Source organism: Panthera leo, chromosome D1, assembly GCF_018350215.1.
Source record: "Panthera leo isolate Ple1 chromosome D1, P.leo_Ple1_pat1.1, whole genome shotgun sequence".
In the NCBI taxonomy this organism is placed as follows: domain Eukaryota; kingdom Metazoa; phylum Chordata; class Mammalia; order Carnivora; family Felidae; genus Panthera; species Panthera leo.
This window is the reverse complement of record NC_056688.1, coordinates 26,814,693-26,823,959: the sequence shown is the minus strand read 5'-3', so window position 1 is coordinate 26,823,959 and position 9,267 is coordinate 26,814,693. Positions and strand designations below refer to the sequence as shown.

Sequence of the window (9,267 nt, the reverse complement as noted above, 5' to 3'; positions counted from 1 at the left end):
TTCTGTTAGGGTTTTTTTGTTTCCTGGAGTTTTGTTTTTCTCGGCTTGCACTCAAGAATCACCTGGGGAGCATTTAAAACTGAGAATCCCAGATGCACTCAATGAGAACCTCTGAGGATGGGGCCTACAAATCACATGCATGTGCACTTTGTAGAGTAAAAAAGCGCTATGTGTATTTGTTTTTACTATGTAGCATTTAGCATCTAACACAGAACCTCACAACAGTGATTCAATAAACACTAGCAGGATACATAATAAACGAAAAGTCTTATTTTAAAAGCATATTTTAGTTATGTTTCAAGAAATTTCATTTAAAAAAACCTTCAAGATGATTATGTAAGAAAAATTCTCTTAGCAAAAGTAATGAATTGTAGTTGATACAAAGGATGGGAATCCATTTCTATTTGAATGGGCCTACATGGTTCACTTTCCATCTTAGGCTATAGATCAAGGTACACGACACTAAATTTAATTAAGCATCAAGGTAATCTATTTTATCTCACTAAAACACAACTCATGAAAACTGAATTATAGACAATTTCAAATTCTCTCCCTAATGGCCCCCTCCATAGAAGCTATGATTACTGGACAAAGGTTTATCCCTACCTTTTGTCACACAGAAAACTTGATTTTCTTTCAGTAGTTTGTTTTAGGACAATTCAAAATAGTGTTAGGTACCAGCTCCAATATGCACTATACCAGTTTTATGAGATATATGTACTTGATATATCTGCAAAAATATATATCCCCAAAATGTTTACAGTGACGTTTTCCTGGAAAATATGAGATTATTTTTTCAGCTTTTTATTTATCTGTAGTTTTTTAGTTTTTACAATGAATGTGCACAACCTATATAACCTTTCTTCTGTTATTTTATTTTTTTTTTAATTTTTTTTTTAACGTTTATTTATTTTTGAGACAGAGAGAGACAGAGCATGAACAGGGGAGGGGCAGAGAGAGAGGGAGACACAGAATCTGAAACAGGATCCAGGCTCTGAGCTGTCAGCACAGAGCCCGGCGTGGGGCTCGAACTCACGGACCGCGAGATCATGACCTGAGCCGAAGTCGGAGGCTTAACTGACCAAGCTACCCAGGCGCCCCTCTTCTGTTATTTTAAAAAGAAAATGCAGAATAGGGTGCCTGGCTGGCTCAGTCAGTAGAGCATGCTACTCTTGATCTCAGGGTTATACATATGAGCCCCACACGTTCGGTGTACAGATTACTTAAAAATAAAATCTCTAAAAAAAAAAAAAAAAAAAAGTGCATAAGCCCAAGATTTCATTAAGGGTGAACGACATAATTCAAGAATCTTGAACAGTGTTTAAGTTTTGGTCTTCCAAAGTCAAAGCAACATCAGAGAAGTTAAAAATCTGCTTTTTATATTTGGAAAACATTAATAGCCCTTCACATGTTTCTGCCAAGACTTTTAAAGCTCTTTAGCTTTAAAAATAACTATGCTTTCGAATGCTATAAAAAACATTATTGGATCAACTGACAAACTGGAAAACAGGAGACTTGATTAAAGTATTTTATCAACGTTAAATTTCCTTAAATTGATAACTGTACTAAGGTATGTTTTAAGAGTTACATGTTACAACAATGTCCTTGGTTCTTAGGAAATACACAATGAAGGGGTTAAGGGGCACGACTATGCAACTCACAAACTATTCAGCAAAAAATGCATAATAATAGAATGAAAGATAAAGCAAATGCTGAATAGGGAAAGCATTAACAACTGGTGAATCTGGATATGAGAGCCATTTGTACAATTTTCGCTATTTTTGTAAGCTTAAATTATCTCTAAATAACATTTTTAATTGAAAAAAAGTAACCAAAAGGTAACATTTAAAATTGCCATAAAAAAACAAGATCATGCCGGACCGACTGCAAGCAAGACATTAAATTAGCACCCTCCAGAAGAAATATAAGCTCTATGGGTTGTATTTTCAGGTGGTCACATTAAAATTAAAAGAAACAGGTGAAACTAATTTTAACATATTTTACTTAGCCAATGATTAAAGTATCATTTCAATGTAATCAATATAAAAATTATTAGTGAGATATTTTACAATTTTTTTCACATTAAGTCTTCAAAATCTGGTGTGCATTTTAGAGTACATCTCAATTCAGATGCTAAATTTTCATAGGAAATTCCTGATGCGTTCAGATTTCATTAAGTATACAGGTGAAAAAGTAGACCCACATAACCAAGTTGTTTAAAATACAGTTAATGGGGCGCCTGGGTGGCGCAGTCGGTTGAGCGTCCGACTTCAGCCAGGTCACGATCCCGCGGTCCGTGAGTTCGAGCCCCGCGTCAGGCTCTGGGCTGATGGCTCGGAGCCTGGAGCCTGTTTCCGATTCTGTGTCTCCCTCTCTCTCTGCCCCTCCCCCGTTCATGCTCTGTCTCTCTCTGTCCCAAAAATAAATAAAAAAAAAAAAAAACGTTGAAAAAAAATAAAATACAGTTAAAAGTTTTCCAGTCACTGAACTTTCAGCTTTAAATGCCCACTTAAGTTAATTAAAATTAAATAAAGTGGAAAACTCATTTCTTAATCATACTAGCCACACTGCATGCTCAGGAGCCACATGTGGCTACACTGTAAAAGAGCCCAGATTTAGATGATGAAACCAATACCCTCTATGAAAGAAGGACCTGATTGCTAAGCCTTAGTTTATCATATTCACCAAAAGATTTTTAGCAGTTATCATAAAATGACTGATAATCCTGCCAGAAGCCTTAACATCTCCCCAAGTCACAATCAGACATTCCCTAAACCACCACTCAGAAATACCAACACAAAGCCTTCTTTATCTTCTAAATCAATTGTCATACCTTGTATTTGAGCTTCCTGAAAACTGCCTATCAAATAAATGCCCCTCTTTTAAATGTTAGCAGAATGAACCAGAGTTCTGGCTCTCAGAAGCGTCCATGTCCATTGTTAAAGAGTGCAGAGTTTCAGCATAAATACGGTCTGAGAATCCCAAATGGGAGGGAGCATGCACACAACAGAACATATCCTGGATTTAAAACCAATGACCTGAGTACCGAGGTGGGTTTTTCTTTTTAAACAGGTGTAAGAAATTAATTCCGTCAACAGCAAGCAACCCTAACGATTTGCCAATCAATAATTCTGCGCCAAGCAACTTGATCAGGGATTTGGCTAGAATCCCTTTGGCTAATCTCAATAAAGACCTTCCCAAAGACATCCTGATTTAGGCCATTCTCATCTAAATCAAGGTTTAGGCAGTCCTTTGCCTGAAAGCAAATAAATGAAATTATATATATATATATATATGAATAAAATTTTGCCTGCTTGACAAAAGGAAAAACGACCTGAAAGATAATTTAGTGTGGGCAAAAATATAGTTTCAAAGACGGAAATTAGCATAAAACAGCATTTAAAAACCATTTTAGGGAAATGTCTAATTAATACCTTGTGTCTAGCCAGACTTTTCAATTGAACAATGTTGTGGGTAACAACTGAATTTAATCCACGACAACTAATTCTGACACTGCTAGTTTTTCTTTCTCTGCAGGCATCCATACAGGTGTTAATATTCTGCTTAAACTTAAAAGAAGATGTTCTTTAAAACCAATGACTCCTTTATGATGAATCTACGAGTGCCTAAAATTACACATTCCCCTGGCAAGTGAGGTAAAAGAGGGTGCAAAACCGTTTTTGACACCCTGACCTAAAAGTTCTATGTTCCACGCAAAATTCTTTTTTTCCCCTTCCTCTGCCATCCACTGATCTACCTCTCCCAACATCGGGATCACAGATACAAATCTTACCACTGTGTGGAAACTAAAATAATCCTCATCTGAAAGCACGGATGTAGAAACATTAACTATTCCTACTTAAAACATAACTTCCTTCCCCCACCTTCCTCCAAAGAATCATAAAGCGTTAAGCAGGATGAACACAAATATTTTAAGCCGTTCCATGGGAGGGGTGTTCTTGATTAGATTTACTTGACCCTGGAAATGTTTAAACATTCTGTAGAAGACCACATTCTAACTTGAGGGTTTTGCTAGAAACTTCGCAGTCAATGCCTATGTAATCCAATCCAGTCTCACTTCTCTCTGAAATTAGCTAAATACGCAGAAATCTATTGTAATTTTAAAAACAGTGAAGAGGGAAAAGACATAAACTACACCCGAAGCACATTCCAATCCGACAGTTCAAACACTATATCCAGAAGGCAAGTAAAAATAAAGTCCCACGTCTCCCTCAGGAACAGAAAGGTTTTCACGAACGGCAAGGGCCAGACCACGCTGTTCGAACCCTCACCGACCCCAGCAACCCTGCCCATTCCCGCGGCCTGAACTCCAGCGAATCACCCGAGAACCCAGGCTACTTAACCACCTCGCCGCACAAAGATGTTGATGGGGTCGTCAGATGCAGAACAGCTACTTAAATTCTGACGCCAAAAAAAAGTAGGATTAAACAAGTTTCTGCACCGTCTTCATCGGTACCTTTCCTCCTCGCTGGAACCCACTGAAAAGGGGAGCAGCGCAAACACCAAAGAGGGGTTTCCCGTTGTTTACTAGACTTAGACAAACAGCTATATTTAACGATTCCTCCCAAAGGCCTGATGCCAGAGCAGTGGATCTTTTGAGAGGAAGGCACACAGGAAGCCGAAGGCACACCCGCTGCTTGGTGCAGGAGCATTCTCCCGGTGCAGCCAAAGCGGCGCTCGCCCCAGCACCTCGACACTTTCCAAGGGCCAGCCCAGGAAGCCTGCATCCCCACAGGCAAAGCCCACGCTGCCAACAAAGGCTGCATCTCCTGCTTCCAGGGGGGATGCCCCACCATCGGACGCGGGGAGCGCGCTGCCCGCCGCAGCCCGGGAGCTGGGGTCTGTGCGGAGCCGCCCCCGGAGGGAGCCGCGCCGCACCGAGGTCCGGAGCGGAGGACCGCCGGCCGCGGCCTCGGGGCGCAGAGGCTCGCGGAATCCCGGGGGAGAACGGGTTGAGCTTCTGAACCGCGCAGGGTCCCCAGAGGATGTGGCGGCGCCGCGGGCGGTATGGGGGCTGGGGCGGCCGAGGCGGCCCGCCGCCCCCCGCAGCCCCGATGCCTTTCATTTGGCCTCTGCGGCGGCGGAGGCAGCTCGACCTCCAGCGCTAAGCACTGCGCCAAGCAGGGGCGGGCGGGGGAGGCGCCGCCAGACCCGCCGCAGCGCCGGACCACCCCCACTCCCCGCTCTCCACGCCGCGCCCCCAGCCCGGCCCGGACCCCGCGGCCCGCCGGTCCGCTGGCAGGCCGCGCTCCCACGGCGGCCGAAGGAGACTGCGCTCGGGCGCTCGCCCGGTCCCCACCTCGATGTAGCCAGCCAGTGCCGCGGCAGGCGCCGTGAGCCCGAGCAGCAGCAGGACCAGGAGCTTGCCGGTGGCCGTGGCGACCGCGGTCCCGGTGGCCGCCATCCCTTGCCGGGTCGCTCTAAGCGCTCGACTAATGCAGCTCACACACAAGAACTTGGGAGCTTTCCCCACCGCGACCCAGAAGCATCTGAAGCCCGTTCGCCGCCGCCCCGGGGGTTTTACCCCAACCGGAACTGACTTCACAAAACCACGCCCTCCTTCTCCGACGCCCAATGCCGGCCCGTAGAGCCGCCCCAAGGCACCGCCCCCTGTTCGGCCCAGACCCAATCAGGGAACAAAAGATCCCGCACCTCCCTCCCGCCCCAGGCGCGAGCCCGGCAGGCCCCGCCTCCTGCCTGTGACAGCCCCGCCCCCGCTTGGGACCCTGCGGCCGCGTAGCTAGGGGGTGTGCGCGGGGTGCGTTGGAGGTCGCGGCTCCGCTGCGGGTGGGGGATTGCTCTGGCCTCCTGCACCGTGAAAGGTTATCTGGCCGCGCAGCGCTTGTGCGACCGCCTGCAACCTCCTGATTCGGGGCACGCCCCGCTCCCCTAGCTTTGCGGGGTATTTTTCAGATTCCTTTGGCTACCGCCCTCTTTGAGGTTCTGAAAAACGTTTTATTAAAAACAAAATTTTTAAAAATTTTTGTTAAACACCAGAATTGTTCCGCGCCCAGGCAGGTTTACTGAAGGCCCTCCCCCCGACGCTGGGGACGGCCTAAAACCAGGGATCTTCCCCCTTCTGCCTACCCCTGCGCTAGGCGTGCCGGTCTCCAGCGAGCTGCTTGCCCAGAGCAGGGTTTGCCCTTTCCCCGTGACTATGCTGGGCGGTGTTTCCACGCTTTTGACCTCCGTTCCTCAGGCCTCATCCTTAATCCTCCTTCCCAGCGGCCGCTCGAGCCAGGGATACCTGCCTCCCACTGGAAACCAGTGGTGCAAAGACTACGTTGACCTTAAAGCCCAGGTCCCCGTGTGTGTTTTAGGAAAAGATCGTTTTTTTCTTCCTTCTTCAGTTTAAGATCACTGCCAAGAAACCAGCTTCTCTGCTTTCTTGCTCCACTGCATTTCCACTTCAACTGGGAAAACGTTCTCCTGCCCCATTTCACCACTGGCACGGTCGCGCCGCAGCGAGTGCTCTGCTGGCTTTTTTTCAATAGCCGTGTGATTTATACACCACCCTTTGTAGAGTCTTTGCTAGTCGCTGCAGAATCAACCTAATAAATAGAGAACAAGGTCTCTTCCCTAGGAAACAGACGGTAAAAAAAACAGTGTCCACAGAGCAAACAGTAGGGTCATGAGAAGAACTCTGGATTTTCCAGCCTTATTGCGTGATGTGCCTAGTTCTTGGTGGTTAAACAAGCTCTGCCCTATTTCCCAAACACAACTCACTCCTTTCCATAATAGAGCCCTTTCCATGCCTATAATGTCTTCTCTCCAATCCCTACCTTTTGAAAATATTTTCATTCTTCCTCTGTCCCCTGGATGTAATGTCATCCCCTTTGAATGCTGTTTCCCATTATGGCACTTTCTCCCTTGGTTATTTCTATACTTCTGTTATTGCCACTGATAAGACTTGGGGTATGGGCCTCTCACAGTGGAGACCTCAACACATTTTCATGCAGCCACACTGAAACCAATTATGCTGGGTTCTGGTCTTAGTTCTGGAACAGCTGCTATGACTGATTTGTGTCCTTCCCCACGTTCATGCATGTTGAAGCCCTAACCCCCAGTGTGATGCTATTAGGAGGTGGGGACTTTGGGAGTTATATAGGGTTAGATGTGGTCATGAAGGTGGGGACCTCATGATGGGATTAGTGCCCTTATAAGAAGAGATGGGAGAGCTACCCATGTGAGGACACAGTAGGAGGCCAGGAGAGAGCCCTTCTCAGGGAACCAAATCAGCAGGCACCATGATCTTGGACTTAACAGCCTCAAAAAAAAAAAAAAAAAAAAAAAAAAAAAAAATCTGTTGTTTAAGCCACCCAGTGTCTCCCTTTTCTTCTCAGTCATGAGTGAATGTTATAAACCTGACTCATTCACCAATTTGTGTGATTCGGTGGAAAGAGAATGTACAGAAGTGAAAAGCAGGAAGAGACTTAACTCTACAGAGTAACAGGAGCTTGAACATGTTACCAAATGCAAGTGTCTGTGAAAGTATGTATGGAAACAGTATCAAGTGACTGTGTAAGTTCCAAAACTGTTGGGGAGACAAAGGTGAGCCGTTTAGTCCTTTTGGGGCCTGTTTCCTTGCCCACAAAATCAGGGACTTGAACTCAGGGATCTTTAAATTTCTGTGAATTTGAGTGTTGAGAGAAAAGCAAGTGAAATTACCTGAGTTCAGAGCAGTGGCTTGATATTCATGCACTTGGGAATGTATATTCAAGGCTGGGCTCTAATACCATGTGATGGGACAAGGAAATATAGAAAAATGATTTAGGGGGTTTTCAATCCAAAATTAGTCAGGTCCTGGAAGAAGTTTATTTGCCTTTTCAGGTCACTGAAATATCATTAATAAGAGTTTATCGCCCCATTCATCAATATTCTTGACTTTAAAATGTTACCCTCTTTTTATTAAATGACACTTGAAAGGAGAATAACTAATCTTGCAATTCCCAAACAATAATTTTTCATCCTACATCTGCCCATGTCAGTGACCAAGTCCTTTGAAGAGTTTTATATTTTCCTTTTATTACCCTTAGTGCACAAAAGTAAAAGGCCCTAAAATCACCTCCTATCTTGTCTCTCTTCCTAAGTGTCAGGCTTTCTCCTGAAAGAGGGATCTTCCATGTACACTTAAGATATGTGCATTTCATTTTTGGGGGGGAAAAGTAAAGTATACACACCCTAAGTGTATAGACCCACATTCATTTGACACTTATTCATCCAACTCCTGCTCAGGGGGAGGGAAGCCAGGCTAGAATACATGGTCTTAAGCAAGATGCTTTCAAAATCATCTAAGAAGATTTATAAAAAGGCAAACTCCTAAACTCCTTCTTCAGAAATTCTGAATTAGTAAGGCAAAGTGGCATAAGGGAATCAGTCCTTTTTCTTTTCTTTTTTTTCTTGAAGCTCTCCAGGAAATTCTAATCCACTAATACCTTTGAGAGCTCAACTCTTGAATGTGTTCGGGACTAGTAAAAAAGAAAACAAAAATTACAGCAGCTCATTTAAAATTACCAGTGTTGGGGATTCTGCGGGGCTCAGATGGTTGATTTTCTGACTTTTGATTTCGGCTCAGGTCATGATCACAGGGTTGTGGGAGCGAGTTGGGTTCCACACTGAACATGGAGACTGGTTAAGATTCTCTCTCTCTTTCCCTCTGCCCCTCCACCCCTCTCCCCTGCTTGCTCTCTCAATCTCTCTCTCTAAAATTAAATAAATAAATAAACAAAAATAACATTGCTAGTGTTGGGGTGGCTGGCTGGCTCAGTTGGTAGAGTGTGTGACTCTTGATCTCGGGGCTATGGGTTCATGCCCCACATTGGGTGTATAGGTTACACAGAAATAAAGTCTTTAAAATAAATAAAAAATAAAATTACAGTGTTTTAGTTTTCCAAATAAAACATTAAATTAAGATATAACTGTGTATTATCTATAAACACTAATTCAAAAAGATATATGTACCCCTATGTTTATTGCAGCGTTATTTACAATAGGCAAAATATGGAAGCAACCCAAGTGTCTATCAATAGATAAATGGATAAAGATATGGTATATGTGTGTATGTACACACACACACAATGGATTAATCAGTCATAAAAAATAATGAAATCTTTCCAGTTGCAACAACATGGATGGATCTAGAAGATATTATGCTAAGTGAAACAAGTCACAGAAAGAAAAATACCTTATGACTTCACGCATATGTGGAATTGAAGAAACAAAACAAACCAAGAAAAAAGAGACAAA

General features: G+C 44.0%; 1 protein-coding gene across 4 annotated transcripts in view; it reads right to left on the bottom strand.

The window, feature by feature from the left end:
* The window catches only part of APLP2 (amyloid beta precursor like protein 2), an 85,889-nt gene extending 80,366 nt beyond the window's left edge, over positions 1 to 5,523 (bottom strand). For all 4 annotated transcript variants that reach the window (XM_042904210.1, XM_042904211.1, XM_042904214.1 and 1 more), the window contains exon 1: positions 5,321 to 5,523. In XM_042904210.1, coding sequence (XP_042760144.1) covers positions 5,321 to 5,425 — 105 coding nt within the window. In that variant the 5' untranslated portion in view covers positions 5,426 to 5,523. The remainder of the gene's footprint in view (positions 1 to 5,320) is intronic.
* Positions 5,524 to 9,267: the final 3,744 nt, after the last annotated feature.